This window comes from Scyliorhinus torazame, chromosome 21 (assembly GCF_047496885.1).
Source record: "Scyliorhinus torazame isolate Kashiwa2021f chromosome 21, sScyTor2.1, whole genome shotgun sequence".
Taxonomy (NCBI): domain Eukaryota; kingdom Metazoa; phylum Chordata; class Chondrichthyes; order Carcharhiniformes; family Scyliorhinidae; genus Scyliorhinus; species Scyliorhinus torazame.
The window spans coordinates 106,021,662-106,041,022 of NC_092727.1; the positions used below are offsets into that span (position 1 = coordinate 106,021,662).

At 39.9% G+C, this 19,361-nt stretch overlaps 1 protein-coding gene across 7 annotated transcripts in view; it reads left to right on the forward strand.

Annotated features, from left to right (window-relative positions):
• The window catches only part of hdac5 (histone deacetylase 5), a 438,550-nt gene extending 419,739 nt beyond the window's left edge, over positions 1-18,811 (forward strand). For all 7 annotated transcript variants that reach the window (XM_072487170.1, XM_072487168.1, XM_072487171.1 and 4 more), the window contains 6 exons: positions 707-804; positions 3,522-3,640; positions 10,067-10,200; positions 10,637-10,721; positions 12,393-12,546; positions 15,054-18,811. In XM_072487170.1, coding sequence (XP_072343271.1) covers positions 707-804; positions 3,522-3,640; positions 10,067-10,200; positions 10,637-10,721; positions 12,393-12,546; positions 15,054-15,093 — 630 coding nt within the window. In that variant the 3' untranslated portion in view covers positions 15,094-18,811. The remainder of the gene's footprint in view (positions 1-706; positions 805-3,521; positions 3,641-10,066; positions 10,201-10,636; positions 10,722-12,392; positions 12,547-15,053) is intronic.
• The last annotated feature ends 550 nt before the right edge of the window (positions 18,812-19,361 follow it).

The window sequence follows — 19,361 nt, forward strand, 5'->3', positions numbered from 1 at the left end:
ACTGATTTTAAATTGTGGTTTTTCAAGCAAACTGTGTTTCAGCTTATAGTGGCCTAAATTTGACATGTGAAGCACAAATATAGAGTGTCCAAATCTTGCTCCATTTGATCTTAACCACCACAAACACGCTTTACCCAAGCTGGGAATCTGTCGGCCAAGTAACTTTGTGTAAGATCCACAGCTTGAGTAGAAGTCCCGAGTCAAATGCATGTCATAATACGACAATACTATGATGCAGAATAGTTCAGATACTTACCTACCCCCAGGAGTCTGATCCCTTTTAGCAGTAGACATGTGCTGGTACATACGATTTAGCTAGAAACGTGTATTTTTTGTGGGCTATCCACAGTGGATGCTCTGACTTCCTCACATACTAAGTAAAAGCAATAAAGGGGAATAAAGGCTGACCTTGCCAACGACGGTTACATCCCACAAACAAATGTAAAGAAGATACACCAGAAAAATGCAACCAGCTTGCCTCTTAATCAATTTTGTATTTCATTTTGTTAAGCATAGTGTTGGGCCCAAGGCAATAAGTGAAATAGGCTGTAATGTTTTAACATCACTGGTATCTATGTCTTTCTTAGAGCTCTAAGAATGGTTATACTCAGTGTGCATTAAACAAAATATTACATCACTTGCATGTGATTTCTTTCAAAGTTTAGTTAACAGACTTCCTTGTTTTGTTTCATGATTTTTTTTAAAGGTTGGGACAGGACCTGGAGTAGGATTCAATGTCAATATTGCATGGACAGGTGGTGTGGATCCCCCTAATGGAGATGTCGAGTACTTGACAGCTTTCAGGTGAGTTTTTCTTACATGGAGTTATTGTGTGAAAACCATTTCTGATGAATTTAGAAGATAATTTCTCTTGCTAATAACTACACTTGACATTGTTGCATTTCTCTCCGGACCTACACCACCACATGCACCCCCCCAACATTACCTACATGCCATCTTTTGTTTATTCATGGCACCCTGGATGTAACAGTCTTCCAGTAAAATACCAATGTAACTAAAATGGAGACAAATTCATTAAGCAAAACACAAAAAAAGCTTTAATTTAAAAGCCCGAAGGTTAAATATTGATTGATTGCAGCAATTAAGTTATTTTTCTGAACCTCATAATTATTTTACTTGCAGTGAAATCAGGCTTCGAAATATTGCTTCAGGTGTTCACCTGCATGTAATTAGCACTGCAGCAATTTTAACTGGCGTAGCTGAGATCTGGGATTGTTAGCTGTGCAAGTTGTGTATTTAGGCCTGTGCCAGTCTAATAGTTTACTCTCACAAGAACTATCAATAAATACTTCCTAAATCATTTGATTTTGGGGTAAGAAAATCCAATAAAGCGCCGGCAGAAAAAATATGATAGCATTCAGGAAAACATTTTATTCAAAGGAACTAACATTTGGGGAAGGGGGCTTCCAGGAAATGGTCAAGAGCCTCAGGCAGCATAACACTAAACAGACTAGAAGCCAAATTTCCTTGCTTGCATGCTACAGGGTCAGGCTGGAGTTGGATCAGATAATTGAATATAATGAATTCCAGAAGGCTGCCCTTTTTCCTTTTTGCATACCCAGCATATCACAAATTTTGTAGACTTAGGTTCGTTCTTACACTTGTGTAGTTCCAGCTGCTGTCTTTGAGGCCATCATTGTTTGATGTTAGAAAATTATTCCTGTGCTGTTTTCAATCATTGAGTTCAGCTGACTTTTACTGACTTTAAAGGCCATATGTCTGCTGTTTTCTTGTTTGCAAACAAAAAAAGGTGCAAGCGTCGCTACGCTTATATCAAGGTCTTGAATAATGATGGCAAACAAACTGCAATTTTACAACATTATTTTGAACTGGTGCAAGAAAGCTTTATCTAAAGCTTGGGTTGAAGGGCTATTTTTCTTAGACCTCACAACATTTATTGCAAATTCTCAGCACATTGCATACACTGCTATTTGTACTGTTGCTGAAAATACTACCTATAAAGACTCTGGGTGCGATCTACCCGAATGGGAACAGAGTCCCGTAGCAAGTGCAATTACCTAGGTGTTTCCCAGCTGTGTCACTAATATGCAGATTTGTTAAAAGTGATCCCACCCACAATGGGCGGATTCACATCGCAAGATCGCGTTAGATCTCGTGAGGCATGGTAAGCCGGGTAGATACTGGAAGAGGCATCTACCGGCTACGCCAGGCTGACCTTCGGGCGCAACGTGATCGGTAGATCGCGCCCCCTGTATTTGCCATCTGAACTTTTTTGTTGACCAGAAGTGACCAAGATTTTGATAACCTTGGATGATAGGAACCTACAGGTCAGCTGAGCAGGATGAGTTTCCGCTGTGTTTGGTATTGAGTATTCTGTGCTTCCTAAAGAGAGAGTATGATTATAAGTGCAAGGGCACACATTTCATTGGTTGAAATATCTTAATGATTTCTATCAGAGCTGTTTTTTTCTGTTACTGTATTGTGAAATTCTCTGGTATGAAAATAAATAGTGAAATGTACGGGGTTTATTTCCTCTCTCTCTGAAGATGGTCACTCGTTGTGGTTTTGTTCCAAGTGTTCTGACATCTCACTAGAATCTTGCCCAGTGACAGTTTTCATGAATAGCCCTATATGATCACGGAGGCTATTAGAATGCAGGTGGATCCCGTCCTTACTGGACTGCTACATGTGCACACTTTAAAGCACAGGTAGCCAGACAGCAATTGGGGGCTGAAGAACTAACAGAATTCCTTTGCACTTGCCTTTCCCTGGCTCCAACACAAGCTTGAAGACATTTAGGCAAATTCTAATGTCGCCTTCATTGCCACAATTTATGTCAACTAACTTGGTGAAGAACAAGAATTGAAACAGATCTTCTTGAGCTGAATGTATGGCTCCAAAGCGTTCTGCATAATGCAGTTAGAGTATTGTTTTGTTCTTTAGGCTGCACAAGTTGAATTAACTCTTGCATTGAAAACTACAAGTATGAAATAATCTGCTTTACAGCTGATTGGTTTTCAGTATGCCTGACAATTTACATTTGGCACATTGCATGTGCTTTCTATATGCCATGGTGCCAGTGCAATTGATGATAAATGCTGTTGGGCTAAAGTTTACACCATATGGGCATGTGTTATTTGTTAGTCCAGAGTTGCTTAAATGTGAGTAGCAGCCACCTACTGTTCAACCATTTCATGGGCATGAACTCATTCTTGTGTTTTAGCAAACTGCTTCCTGAATGGCATTAAAGAGACAGTGTCCCTTTTGTAAATCTGAATGGGCTGAAATTGAAAACTATTCAAAATTAAACCTTCCCAGTCCAATCTGTTAGTACTTAAAATTAAAAGTAAGTAAACTCTGTTCCAGTGAGATAAATTAAAAAAGAGTGCAGTGCTTTCTTTTTAACTGTTAATAGTAAAAATTCTAGAGACTAAGTAGTGCTTCTGACAGCTGTTGCAATTATAGTCACATATAGCCTTTGAATATGAAACAGATAGTTTTATCTGCAGTTGGACATTATGCAATTTGACTTTTTTTAGGACTGTCGTGATGCCCATTGCCAATGAGTTTTCTCCTGATGTTGTGCTGGTGTCTGCTGGCTTTGATGCTGTGGAAGGACATCCCTCACCACTTGGTGGATACTCTGCAACAGCCAAGTGTAAGTTGCAACACCAAACTTTGTATCCTGAAAGTTAGTTCGAAGGGAAAAATCCTGTTCAAAATGTGAAAATCCCAGTTAAAAAAAAACAGGACTACCAACACCACTAATACTGGAGTTTAATTTCAAGACATACCAGACCAGTTCGGACAGGTTTTACTGGCACACTTCATTTCCAAGTGTTGTTGTTTTTTCTTTATAAGCTTTAATGTCCAGACAGAATGACCACTGGCTCATTGGTAATGCCTGAGTCTGAGGGGTAGGATGTGGGTCCTATTCCAGCAGCCCCAACGACGGGAAACCATGGCAGCTCTGAACTGGATAGAAGCACTTGTGTCCAGTGAGTGCAAGTCAACCAGGGCAGCACGGTGGCGCAGAGGTTAGCACTGTTGCCTCGGCGCCGAGGTCCCAGGTTCGATCCCGGCTCTAGGTCACTGTCCATGTGGAGTTTGCACATTCTCTCCGTGTTTACATGGGTTTCACCCCCCACAACTCAAAGATGTGCAGAGTAGGTGGATTGGACATGCTAATTATCCCCTAATTGGAAAAAATTAATTGGGTAATCTAAATTCATTTTTTAAATAATAAATGCAAGTCAACCCAGTCCCACCGTAAATAATAGCTTGGGCTGAGTAGGCTTCGTGGCTCACCTAGGAGAATGAACTCCAAAATAAAATTTATAGGTATCTTGTATGAGGCTTGAGTTGTTAGTACCTTCCCTAAGGCAGAACACAATGGATGAATGCATATGTGAATAAACTAGTTTCTGCAACAATAATACTTTTTTTTCCCTTTGGGTAGCTGGGAATATTTTTCAGTAGTTTGGGTGGGGGCTCCCAGGAGAGTAGCAGTGTTTGTCGTGGCTCATCCAAAAATTTGAAAATTGCTGCTTTAAATCATTGGCATCACTTTTTTGGAGGTAATGTGAATCTTACCATACCCAAGGTTCCAACCTTTAGAAATAACCCAGTGTGCAGATTTCAGCATTTTTGTTATCACGCTGTACTCGAAACAGGAAATTCTCTTTTCAGCTTTAAACATCTGAATGCCGCTTCTGTTCAAATTTTTTGCAGAAATTATTTTGCATCCTGTTTATTTAAAATTCTCCCTAAATTTTTAAAAATACAATTTCCAACTTAAAAATTCGTGATTTTAGCCTGCAGTCCTACTTTAAAACTGTTACAAGTACCAAACCGAGATAAGTATAATACAAGTTAAATTTTCTTTTAATAAGTAAGCAATTCCGTTTCCCTCTGTTTGACTGAGTACACAAAAAACATAATTAATTAAACGCATGTGTGCGATTAAATTGAACTATTTCTTCCAATTTTAAAAGTACAGTCTTTTTTTTCTTCTTTTTAAATTTAGAGTACCCAATTCATTTTTTCCAATTAAGGGGCAATTTAGCGTGGCCAGTCCACCTACCCTGCACAATTTTGGGTTGTGGGGGCGAAACCCACGCAAACACGGGGAGAACGTGCAAACTCCACATGGACAGTGACCCAGAGCTGGGATCGAACCCGGGACCTCGGCGCCGTGAGGCCGCAGTGCTAACCCACTGTGCCACCGTGCTGCTTAAAAGTACAGTCTTAAGTTTAAATAACACGACCATAGGATGGAATTCTTTAATTTTGAGACTGTGAGGTGATAGGTGGGCGGCTCCGACGATATCATTCACCTCTGAATCAGCTGGTGGGCTAGCAGCTGAATCATCAGCCTGTCATCAGCTGGCGGGTTCGAAGCTCACGGCGCCATATTTTAAACCATCCTACACTCATGTCGCTCACTCCAGCTCGCTAACTTCACCAGACTGTGCAGCCGGTAGCTACCCAGAGGGAAAAGCCCAGAAGTCTCAAGAAGAAGTGTATTCTTCGATTCAACCACCTGCCTCACTAAACCAACACAAGTCTTAAGTTTAAATAACACAACACGCAGGGTGGAATTCTTTCATTTTGAGGCTGGGAGGTAATAGGTGGGCGGCTCCGGCGATATCATTCACCTCTGAATCAGCTGGTGGGCTAGCAGCTGAATTATCTGCCTGTCATCAGCTGGCGGATTCGAAGCTCACGGCGCCATATTTTAAACTACCCTACACTCACGTCACGCACTCCACCTCACCTAACTTCACCAGTCTGTAGAAGCCCAGAAGTCTCAAGAAGAAGTGTATTCTTCGATTCAACCACCTGCCTAATTAACCCAACACCTGTGAGAAGCCCATGCCCCATTTGGACCTCGATCCACCACGCCTGGAGTCTTTGTGCATCCCCTTCCAGTAAACAATGTGGTATCACTTTGACCCCCTTATTTGTGAACTGTTCATGCAACCTTATCGAGGTCCAGCTTCTGTCCCCTCGGCCTTCCCTCTGCCTTCCATTGTTCCTCTTCTTCATCCACCTTCATGCCCCCACTGCCTGCCATAAGGACCCCTTGCCCTTCCTCCTTGCACAGCTCTCCTTCTACATTGCCTACCCCCTTGTTTTGGTCAGGCAACCCACCCCTCTCCCATTATCACCTCGCTACACCTAGTCGAACTACACTCCCTTGATGCGGTGGCAGCATGAGTCCTGCAGCAGAGTTCTGTCCCGATAGACACAGGTGTGTGGCACCTGTATCCCCCAGCCCCAGGAGAAGCACTGATCAGAGACAGTGACAAAGGAAGGGTCCATAAGTCCAGCAGCAATGCTATCCATGAAGACCAGCTCAGCATGGAGAAGAAGGGCAGGAACATGTCTGCCCCAACAGTGCATCAGGAGCAGCACAGTACTATGGCAGAAAGTTGTTGCACTCGCCTTGAAGTCTCTTGCTAACTGAGGACCGCCTTGTGCATGCCACTCTTTAGCAATCGGGTTTTAGACCGACGTCATTTCAAGCTGATGTGACGCAGGAATGGAAAGCCTGGCTGGATGCCAGCGGAAGCTGCTTTAATGAGCATTTATGAGATGAGAATGGAATTCATGCCAGCAGCCAGTGGGAAGACTGACCCACCATCAACCCAACTTTGGGAGAATTTCAGTGTTATGTTAGGTTGTTGGTTTCCAGTTTTTTGGCTACCTCTAGATTCTCCACTTCCGTCTGCTACCAATGTTAAATTTAAATCATAGTTCCATCTATAAGCTGCTTTTACAGTGCTCGTTTTGTTGAAATTTGGGAGACTAACATCCATGAGCCATCACCGTCTGGGAGATGAGGACATAGTGGTATTGTCACTGGACTTGTAATCCAGAGGTCAAAGCCTGAGGACGTGGGTTCAAATCCCATCAAGGCAGCTGGTGGAATTTAAATTCAATGAATAATACTGGAATATAAAATTAGTCTTAGTATCTATCCTTAGAATACCTACAGTGCAGAAGGAGACTATTCGGCGAATCGAGTCTGCAGCCACTTTCCAAAAGAACACTGTACCTAGGCCCACTCCCCTGCCCTATATCTGTGACCCCACCCATTGATCATAGCCAATACAGCTAACCTGAACATCTTCGGACTGTGGGAGGAAACCGCAGCACCTGGAAGAAACCCACACAGACACGGGGAGAACGTGCAGACTCCACACAGCCAGTCACCCAAGGCTCGGATCAAATCCGGGTCCCTGGCGATCTGAGGCAGCTGTGCTAACCACTGTGTGCCACCGTGCCACCCATGGTGACCATGACAACTATCATCAATGGTTGTAAAAACACATCTGGTTCTGCATCAAGTGACAGATTGCCACTATGAACCCACAATAGCAGAATTTGTTAACCCATAACATCCTTTAGGAAAGGAAATCTGCTACCTTACCATGGTTTGCTCTTATCCACCCTGTGTAAAACAGCAAGCCGCTCAGTTCAAGGACAATGGGGGATAAGCAACAAATGCTGGCCTTACCAGCGACGCTCATGAAAGAATAAAGAAGAAAATTAGCTGGTTTCTGCCGTTTACAGTGCAGCCTCTAGTTCACTTAGTCCAGATTCACGATGGTCGGCTTTTTTTTGCATAGTACTTGTATAATCAACTGGTTCATTGATGCTAATCTCCCAGAATCTGAGCTCAACAATGTCCAATATAAAATAGCTGTAGAGAAAGCCCTTAGTTGAATGTGGCGATGTATGTACTGTGCAGTGCTGTACCTTTTCCATTTGCACCCAGTAGGATTCTAGGAACAGAGCAACCACATGCTCTTTGATACAAAACTGTTATCCATTTTATATTGGCTGCTATTGAAGGTTAATCCATACATTACAGCTTTTTGTAATAAATAATTCATGGTCTTATAAAGCTGTAATGTTTTGTATTGTGCATATTCTTTCATTATCTTTTTTAAAATAAATTTAGTGTGCCCAATTCATTTTTCCAATTAAGGGGCAATTTAGCATGGCCAATCCACCTACCCTGCACATCTTTGGGTTGTGGGGACGAAACCCACGCAAACACAGGGAGAATGTGCAAACTCCACATGGACAGTGACCCAGAGCCAGGATCGAACTTGGGACCTCGGCGCTGTGAGGCAGCAGGGCTAACCCCCTGCGCCACCGTGCTGCCCTTCTTTCATTATCTTTGATCTAATTCTGAAAGAGCAATGGTTTGAGGGAACTGTTTCAACATACCAATGAAGATGCCTTGTTACAAAGAAGCATATAGAGTCCTTTCAAAACTACACAGACCATTACTGGTCCTATTTAAACCTGGTTAGAATGTAGAGCACTTCATAACTGTTTCTTCTTCTTTTGCATAAGCTGTGGAACTGGAAGCTTTTGTTTTTAGGTACACTGGTCACACTGTTCTTAAAAGCCTGTCGCAAATCAAATTTTGTCTTAAACTTGCGTATTGATATGACAAAGAGGGTGCAAATCAGAAAAGATTGATGAATATCGAATAGCTTTGATCTTTTCATTTAATTCAGCTGTAAATGGACAATTCATTAAATGGCATCCAGATTCATCATACTGTTTGTAGTGTTATATATGTTAGTGGGGAAACAATTGATTCCACCATCTTTCAACACCCAAATTGGTGGACTATTTGTATGTGGTAGAACTGGAAAACTATATAAAACCACCTTAGGCCAATACACAAAATGCACATGGAGTAACAAAGAGCTGGTCCTTTGAACCAAGCTGATGGTTTAAACCATAGAATCCCTACAATGTAGACGGTGGCCATTCAGCCATCGGGTCTGCACCGACCCTCCGAAAGAGCACACTACGTAGGCCCGCTCCCCCGCCCCAACCTTGTAATCCCACCTAACCTGCACATCCCTGAACACTAAGGGGCACTTTAGCATGGCCAATCCACTTAACCTGCACATCTCTGGATTGTGGCAGGAAACTGGAGCACCCGGAGGAAACCCGCGCAGACACAAGGAGAGTGTGAAAACTCCACACAGACCGTCACCCAAAGCACAAATTGAACCCAGGTCCCTGGTGATATGAGGCAGTACCATGCCACCATTTAAAGCCTGAGTTTGAAGCACCTTGTTGCCTGGCTATGAAACACTGATGACTTACAGATATCAAGAAAAGAATCTCAACAATTTTCCGTCTCTGCTATCTGTGGCAAGATAAAGTCGCAAATGCAGCAGCCCTTTCAAATCCAGAGCTCCCTGGCTTATTAGCGCAAATCAAACAGGCCGCAGCATTGTTGGCTTGGGCACATCTGTAGCATGGAAGACAGTTGCATTCCCAAGGACTTTCTGTATGGTGAAGTAGCTGGAGCCAGACGACCAGTGGGATGCCCAAAGCTCTGCTTCAAGGAAGCTTGGAAGCGTGACCTGTAGCCCCTAAACATTGATTATCGTGCCTGGGGGTCACTAATTGATGACAGAGCAAAATGGTGACTCCTGTTGGCTGACATGCATCACCACTCTGACCAGTGGCTACTTTATGTGCGGTAATTGTGGCAGAACCTGCCTCTCAATGATTGGCCTCTTCAGCCATCGGCAAAGATGGTGTTGTGGTAATGTCACTGGACTAATAAACTAGGTGTCCAGCCTAGCACCCTGGGGGATGTGGGTGTGCAATTGCTGCCTTAGCAGCTGGTGGAAGACTCCCTCCCCTCCCCCTTCTGAAATGGATTGTATGCTGCATGTCCATCATCTTTCATAGATGAAAGGAAGCCGCCGAAGGCAAACTGACAGTAAAATAATAAAAGACTTCTATATTGTATCATAGATTTTGACAAACTAAAATAAAGTAAGTTTGAAATATGAACAAAATCACCATTATGTACATAAATATCTGTGTTTTCAAAGGATTAGGCAAGAAGAGTAATTTTACATTGCTGTATGTTTTTAATTATCCTAAATTATATTCAAGGGCACGATTTCATTTAATGATGGGGTGTATTTCCATACAAACCATTCTCAAATGCCTTACGTAGAAAATTAATTTGAGAAAAGAAAGTTGTTCCGTAGATGTTAATCTGTGTACCTCATACGCATTGCTCTCCCAGGTTTTGGCTACCTGACCAAACAGCTGATGAAGCTAGCTGCAGGACGTGTGGTTCTTGCTTTGGAAGGAGGACATGATCTCACTGCCATCTGTGATGCATCCGAGTCCTGTGTTTCGGCCCTGCTGGGTAATGAGGTATGCGCAGTCAAAATCAAAACCAGATCACGCTGTAAACATACTACTTTAACTTAACAGGCAGAGGTGCTAAACTGACAATCCTTGCTTGATATACTGAAATGGTGAATGTATTTTAAAGATAATATTGTCATTAAAAAACAGTGATTCAGCTAAATTCTCATTGAGTCTTTGGGACGTTAGAATTTTTCCCATAACAATCCTATTTGTTTTACAAACAAACATACCTGTAACTTTTGAGTGGGTAAATGTGCATTACAAATTCAGATCGTAGGAAACAATAACTTTCGGAACTTAAAGTGACAGATGGGCAATAAAATTTATTTTTTGTAATGAAATCAGAAAATAAAACTTTCATGGTTATTTATTGCCAGACAATGATGGATTAATTAATATGTGTTTATATAATGGTGTATTATTCATTTTTACTTGCAAGCTTGATCCTCTTCCGCAAGAAATACTTCAACAAAAACCCAATGGAAATGCTATAGCATCACTAGAAAAGGTTATTGAAATTCAGAGTAAGTTGTCTTGCTGTGCTTAAGCGCTGATATGATTGAACATCTTATGCGTAAGGTTGTATGAGAATAATGCTGGTGAATTATTTGTCCTTGTACTTGTTTCAAAACTGTTTCAAAATCTTGACTTGAACAAATTCACCATTAAATTCCCAAATTACAGCTCTTTCATGCAGCCTTTGTTATAACGCTGCCAACAATTGCAGTCCTGACTTGTTGTCATGAAAATTAACCAATGGTGGCACGGCCCGCAGTGCGGAGCATCACCTCAAGGGGAGCATTCACTCCAAACCTAAGCCACTAGGAGTGTACATGAACAGCCATGTGCATCATTGTCATTTGTTCTGAGCGCTTAGCACGCCCATATGAAGTTTTGCATTCCTGACCTTTGTCGACCATCAGTTTCAGAGACTGTTGAAAGCCACAACATTTGTGGAACTTGAATGTTTGCAGTTGCTTGACAATCACAAAGATGCATGGGCAGTTGTTGCTATGTTGCCACCAGTGCTCTGAAATCAGTTTGGCAATATAAACAGGTCAAGCTCAGTGTCATGCACAGAACTGCCTCCAATTGAAGCACTTCTCTACAGTGTAATCTGTCCTTTACTTAGGCAGCTTCCTCAGCACCAGTCAATAGAACAGACACGTTCAACTATATAATGGCCCTGAGTTACTCCAGACTAGCAATGATAGTGCTGTGCAGTCCCAGCTCAATTTGTGAATTAAGGCATTATTAAAGCATTCCAGTGGTTTAGTTGGTAATGCCAGCGTGCATGTAGTGTTCTATCGATTCTTGTCTCTGATGATTGGTTAGCTGACCTCTGCCACAACAATCCTGGAATAGGGTTAGAGAGTCGAACCATGCTCACATGTTCTTGGAGTGTACAAAACTGGACAGCTTTTGGGAGGAGGTGTTCAAGAGATTGTCTGGGATTGTGGGGGGTTAAGATGATGCTATGTCCTCTGGTGGCAATTTTTTGGGTGTCCAAGGCGCCAGGTTGGAGGAGGGGAAGAGGGCAAATTTTGTGTCCTTCGCTTCGCCCCTTTGATTGCCCGGCTACGGATATTATTGAACTGAAGGTCGGCAGTGCCGCCAGGGGTTGCGGCCTGGTTAGGGGATTTACATGAATTTCTTAGGCTGGAGAAGATAAATTTCGCCCTTAGGAGAGGTTTTATCTGTGGTGGGGCCTTTTCTGTCCGATTTTGAGGAATTGCTTGTTTGGAGGGGGGGTGGGGGGGAGTTGGAGATTAAAAGGGGGGGGAAAATGAACAAACTGTATGTACCATGTTTATTTTGAGGTGTTATGTGTTGATATATATTTGACTGTTTGGAATAAAATATATATTTTTTTAAAGGGTTAGAGAGTCAAACGTCTGGAAAGTGTGCACACAAAAAGGTGGGGTGAGAATAAGATCAGGCATGGTTGTGATCTGAAATGATTGTAATCATTCTCTTAATTGTCTTCTCTACCTTGATTGGAGAAAGGTTGTTTAATGTTTGCGTGTATGCAGTTTTCATATTTTATACTCTTGCAACAATTGTATTTATTTACACTATGTATTGGTTATAGCTCTGCACTGTAAATTCTATGATTCTATCATACTAGTTAGATACAACCCATTGAAGTTAAACGTTTGAACAAATGTTCCAAGCCATTGTGATTTGACTTCCAGGTAAACACTGGAGTTCGGTGAAGCGCTATGCTTCCACTGTCGGCTACTCGCTGCTTGAGGCCCAAAAGCATGAAACAGAAGAAGCAGAAACGGTTACAGCATTAGCCTCTCTGTCAGTAGACACTGCACAGAGCAATTCTGAACCAGAGGCCAGGTAACTTGTCACCAAACTTGTTTTTTTTAAAAATGTTTTAATGTATTTTATTACAAACATGTATCAAAACAGGTTACAGCAAATAAACACTCTTGGAAACATACTTCCCAGCAATCATCTATACGTCTGTACAGATTTTTTTTTCTCTTTATCTCCCCCCCCCCCCCCCACCCCCACCTCGACGAACAGCTCCTCAAATACGGTCACAAACATCCCTCACCTTTTTTTTTTTTAATAGTAGTATTAAGTAATCAGCACAGTTGCTTTTTGGAAAAAAAATGTACTTGGCTATTCCCGTCATTTGTGGACGAGGTGCTGCTAAATTGACTTAATTTGAGGTTAATCTGTTTAGCAATTTCATTTGTTCATGGTATTAGGCAATTGGTATGGCTCAGCAAATGAGACCTGTCAACCCATCATCCAGTTTTTCTTTCTTCATAAAAGTACTATTTGTGGTAGGATCAGATGTAAGGAGATTTTGCCTTTTGATTTGCCAGCACTTTAAATGGTATCTCGAGATCACTATAGCTATGATTATGGCCTGCGGCCCTTACTCATTAATATGGTGGGGCTATTCCCAGCATGGCATAAGTGTCTAAATCTGTGTTCCCACAGGCAGTAATGTTGCTTTCTGCTCTCTGGATTCCTGGCAGCTTCTGAAGTAAATGACTGTTGCCCTATGAGAAATGTGCTTGGTAAACATGGAAATTTTTGAGTTAAAAGTAATTGTCAAGTGGCAGAGTCTCCAACAAATCTGGAGATAAATCTGTGACAAACCATGTCCATAGTTCATTCACCTCATTATCTGAATGCCTGTATTCTCTTCAAAAGTCATTTTGTGTGCTTCAGCAATCTGCATCAGTATAGCGTTAACAGCAGAGAAAGGGATTTTGTGAGGACGCCTTGCAGGTCCTTATGAATTTGGATACTGTTTTGGATTTTTGACCTGATTGCCACTCAGAATCCAGCTTTATCAACAGCTTAACTCATTAGAAGATGCACCAATGAAGAATTGGCAAATTCTACAAGATTTCAACCTTCAACCCCATATTGACTGCTGACAACAGTGGTGTAACTTGCAGAAATGTCAATAGTCACTTAGGCTTTCTCACATAGAAGCATTAGTTCATCACTGGGCTTTATTTCATCAGTGGCAAATTACCCTCCAATATAGGCAGTCTATTTGATCTTGCAATCATTGCAGCCATGCCTAATCTGACCTTCATTCAGTGTTTGTGCACTTGTACTTTGAAAAACTAACCGTAGAACATCAATCAGAGGAATCACACTTTTCTTCTCTCACTGATCCAGAAACACAGCAACTGATTTGTTGCACCCTGTTGCCACTCCTGCTGAGAGCAGATAACAAACTAGGGTCAAACCTGGAATCTTATTGGCTCAGCCTCTCACTGAATTACCTTTCTGAGCTATCGCGGGAACCTTTAGTTTTTGAAGAATTAATGCTCCTTGATGGGGGGGGGAATCCATACATTTAAGTTTCAGAACCTATCAGATCCAACACCAGATGGATTGGTTTATGTACAGTTGACTTTGAAACATTACATTTTAATATCTGCTGGCATTGCTTAGCACTGATTTCATTGTATAAATAGAATACTTGATAGTTCCAGATGTGATGCCATGTTCAAACAACTAGTGGTCTTGACCTCATAACACATGGGCTTTAAAGCTGTAAGTTTGTCAAGTCTAGGTGAGGCCATTGGACTAGTTTCCATGGTAGCCCTAAATAGCCTTTCTTTGTATAAAAGCTCACTTAAATTTATTCAGTTCCTGGCCAAGATGTGTCCATGTAATCTTCCATTTCTGTTTCCTCTTAGTAATTTGGAGGTTTAAAATACAGTCTACAACTTAGTAATATGTAAATATTTATAATTACTTAAATGTAATCTGATAATTTTCTTTTTTTAGCATTGTATTCCAACTTTGTTTGATTTACATCGATTAATTCACAAGACTGGATAACTGAACAATTTTAATGCAAACAATTTTTTGAATTATCAGGAATAGATTTTATTCTAAGAATTTTACCTACTTCCACCCGAATTGAATTTTCTGACTAAATGATTCCTGAAATCTCCATTTCTGACTGTCACAAAAATTGGTTCTATGCAACTTTTTAACTACCCTTCAAGAGAGAGTATGTGATCTGTGATCTTCCTTCCTTTGTTTATCATCCAACAATATTTATAGAAGTTGTCTAAATAAATTTAAACCCTACAGTCCTGCTAAGAGAAAATAGCAAATGTGCTGATTTTGTTTTTTAGTTTTGAATTTCTGGATAGATATTCACCCAGAAGATATTAATTTTCTTCATTGCTCGACTGGGTTGTTTAGGCTGAATATGGAACATTAAGCGGCATTAAAGTATCGTAAAGGTGTATTGAAAAAAGTGCTACAAAACTTTGTAGCTTTCTGTTCCCGATCACTTATGTTGTAAGATTTAGAAAGAACCTTTGTACATTTTACTTATTTTTCTATTTCTTTAGGCAAGGGGATGAACCAATGGAAGAAGAGCCAGCAATGTAAAGTGCCAATGGTCATATTACTGTCACCTGTGTGAATCTTTCTTGTAACCTCCTTTAAAGTCTATCAGACATACAGTGTCCATTGTCTGCCTCTGACAGTGTTATTGTATTGAACTTGAACTGTTGTGAAAAACATCTAGTCTTCAAGCTAGATTCACTAGCCAATCTGTCTGTATTTGAAGACCTGAAATTGGAAGAGTTTAAAGGGACACCGCAGCTTTGTATTTCTTCAAAGTTCATCTGTTCTCCCTTAAGGGAGAATGATGTTTTAAAGGTTACAAAACACTTGAGGCTTTGATTTCAGATCCCTAGCCTAAGTGCAGTGGTAAGATGTTAACGTTTGAAATGCTTATGAGAGTTGATAAGCCTGCTTCCTGGAGGATGTTGAAAAGCAGGAAAGAAAAAGGGATGGAGAGGAAGCAGCATAAAAATTTTGTCAGGAGAATTGAAAGGAAATTTGTGCCTTTTTTTTAAAAAGTGGTTGAAACTCACAACTTCATTTTTAAATGCCTTAATTTACATCAGTGAAATACTGCTGTTGGTTTTTGGAACATAGTCAAAAATGACATGGTCACCCGATTGAAAAATCTTCAGCTACTTTTAATCACAATGATGAACAATAGCCCTCTCTGTATAAACATTTGGTTTGATTTATTTATTTCTTTTTTGTAATATTTCTTAAACTTTATTTGTGTATTTGCTGATGACCAATTGTTATCTTGATAAGTTTTGTTTTGTTTAGTTGTGTAAATAGTCTTGTAATATTGTCGTGTATATCCTTTGAGGTTCTCTGGTTGCTGTTTAAAGAAGCCTAATTTTGGTTCCCTTGTTCTTTGTTACCTTAAAAGCTTTAAATTTAAAAAGAAGTTAACTCAATATAATTTTCATACAATTTTATTGTTTATATATTCTGAAAATTGTTATTTTTGTCTTTTTTTTTACTCCTAATACCTGTTTAAGGAGATTGCAGTTTCTGCTTGGTAAGATGGTCTGCTGTTTGCTATTGTATTGTGGTTCACCCAGAAAGGAGAACCAGACTGAGTTTTTCAGACTGCAGGTCTAACTTTGGAATATTTTCAGCTGAATTTCTAAGAGGTTCTTTTAACTATTTTCCTTCACAGAGAGTAGTGATTAATTTGAGCATCTAACTCATAATTGGTAGAATTTAGTCCATACATTTCAATCAAGAAGGCCATTAATGATATATGTTTTATCTTAATGCTTTTCTGAAGCTAGAAAGCAAACTAATTAAGTTAGCAGGCTTTTAACAGTGCGGGTACAATGGTTGTTAAATTGTGGCATTACATTTAATGTCCAGATGGAAGCAAATTGATAACCCTGATAATTTTTTGTGTGACTGAACAGATGTGTTATGCAGTACAAGTTGTACAGATTCATTTTTCTAAAGGCTTGCGGAGGATCGCTCAGTAAGCAAAATGATTGAATTAGTTGGACAGTGGATGGGAGATTTCACCCATTTCATGACGCACTAAATTTTAAAGAATGTCGATTTAGTGTTTTAAAGGTCAAAACTTTTTACTACCTTAGCAGATAATCCAAGACTACATAAAATAGTTTATTAAGAAACCAAGTTGCGGGCCCTGGTAAAAGAATGAAGGGGTTTCACAAATTAGTTTGTGCAAAAACAAAATATTTAATAATGTTAAGGTTGTAGAGAGGTAGGTTTTATAGGTTCACCAGTAGAAAACAAAGTTGTGTTACTAGATGAGAAATAGGTGAGAGACACCATGACTGAATGAATGTTTGTGGACTTCGTCCTGCTGTTAAACTAATACTCACACAAATAGAAAATAACATCAAAGAGACCTTGAATGACAGACTGGAACTGTGTTGTACATGGTAGGTGTTGTAAACAGTAGACAGACAGCTATAAGATTGATTCAGTGAATCTGTAAATGTTTGAAGTGAAGGGCTGGGCCTCTCAATACAGGTTAACTAAAGATTTGCTGCCGTACTTGGGTTGGCCGTAGAAGGTAATACAAGTGCAGTACATGCATTTCACAACAGTAAATGAAGCTTTACTTGCCATCTGCAACATTGGCGTGAATTTTGTAAAATGGTGTTTTTTTCACGCAAGCAGCTTGGTATTTGATGTATTTTAGTAAACAAAATATATTTTACATTTCTGGCTTAAAGACATACAATATAAATATTGTATATATAGAATATATTGTTTAAATTCATAGATTTGCTGCTGTTTGGGTGGATAAATACTATAACTTTTTCAATAATGACTTTGGGTGGATATCGTAATGTTAAAGTCTAAGCTGGAATCTATTGAAGATTCCGGTTTTTAACAGTTGTGCGTACATTCCTCTTAGTTTTAGTTGAATCCTGTTTTCATTCCTTTATTTATGAAGTGATGGAAAGTTTTAACAAGAAGTTGCTTTGATTTAGGGGTCCACTGGATGGGCTTTTCTGACCATGAGAATGCTGCAGCATTAAGGTATTAGCTTTCAAGATGAAAGGAACAATTTCCTTAGCTAAAGTTAGTGCGATTTGAAACGAAATGTAGATTTCGTGGCGACCGTATAAATGTACAGGATTGGGGTGAAGATGGGAGGTTGCTTAAATTATTTGTTCAGATCTTAATGTTTGTACAAAAAATTGTGCTGTTACATTGTTTTAAATACAGTTTAAAGATGAATATAGCATGACTGCTCAGCTGTAAGATGGAGAAAGTAATGTGTTTTAAACAGTGAAACTGGGTTTCCTGTACAAATATTGATTTTTTTTTTTTTCCCCCCAATGTGTGCCTAGTGTCTGGAAAATGCTTCTTCCAGAGCCTATCCTGTAGATTTTAGTGATAGATTGACTTGCTTCATAATATTTTTTGTTCCATCAAACAGAATCAAATCCAATATTTTAAAAGAGCAAAACTGAAAAGGCCATTCTAATTAGCTACCTGGTTCATTAAGCATTTTTACAGTCATTATTTTCCTCCAGGGTTCTCTCCAGGTGCAAAGGTTGCTTCGCCAAAACTCCTTACGCTAGATTATCCACTGGGGTATAGCTTGGTGTTCAAATTTATAATTAAAATAGATATCTCTGTTGGAGGAACAAAGAAGCAAGTTTTGATAACATTCATTACACTGTATAACAGCAGAGTGCAGATATGGCTTGTGTATTAAATTGTACTGTGTTGCTGTAACCTTTTCACCAATACAGTTTTGGTAACCATAATTGACTATGGAACATTTTTTTCCTGTTAATTTTATTCTGCCTTGATATATACTTGTTCCAATGAGGTAAAAGCCTTTATCTAGAATCTACTGGAGGATGGATATATCGATGTGGTGAAACAGTCTGTCTATAACCATTTCCTTGCTATGTTGGCAACAACCTATTTGAATTTACTTTCAAATGTGTAACTACAAAAATTGTTAAATTTACATTTAAACCACATTTTTATTGTTTTTGTATCCATTGACACCACCCAGTGTCACTAATAGAATTGTCAATAAGTTTAATGTCTGTACTTAGGTGAAGTGCTAAGTGTGTGGATAGTGATTTATTAACAGTATTGTGTCGTAGCAGTTGTTTATAATTTTTGTCACATTCAAACTAATGTGAATCTCAGATTTCCTTCTCCCTCTCTCACTCCATCTTCCCTTTTCTGTATTGTTTGGAGTCCAGTATTTTGTATCATGTTATAACATTTGTGTTTGTGTAAATAAATTAATTTGTTTCTGGCGAAATGTGTCTATGTCTCCAATCATCTAATGTATTTGTTTTTAAAATGTAAAATATTCAGCAAAGTTTAATATGCTGCCAATTTAAATCATGGCATGAGGGTGAAAAGAACTCCAGTCTGCTGAACAAAAAGGCTTCCACAATGCTAGAGACTCCAGAATACTCATATGTAACTTGTGGTGCCGCAAAACTGTCATAAAATGTTGATAAACTCTTCAGTCTACAGACAAGAAGGTCCTACTCTTAATCGCCAGACTACAGTGTGCAGCAATGAGGCTGCATCTCCTCGGCTAAGCAAGGGAAACAGTTGTACGTGGTTCTCGCTTTAAGTTGCAGCTGAGTGACTCCATTGGAAAGGTGCATGAAGGTGTTGATAGGATAGTCACCCTGTGATGACCTGCATCCCCAAAACTCTCAAATCTGCAGAATCAGCAGTTCACAGCGATATGAAACTGGGAGGATCAGTGGAACCATGTCACAACAGAAACCAGGGCCTTGATCATAATTGAGGGAGAAAAAGCTGGAAATCGTGAATACGTCTGATTGGTTGCTCAA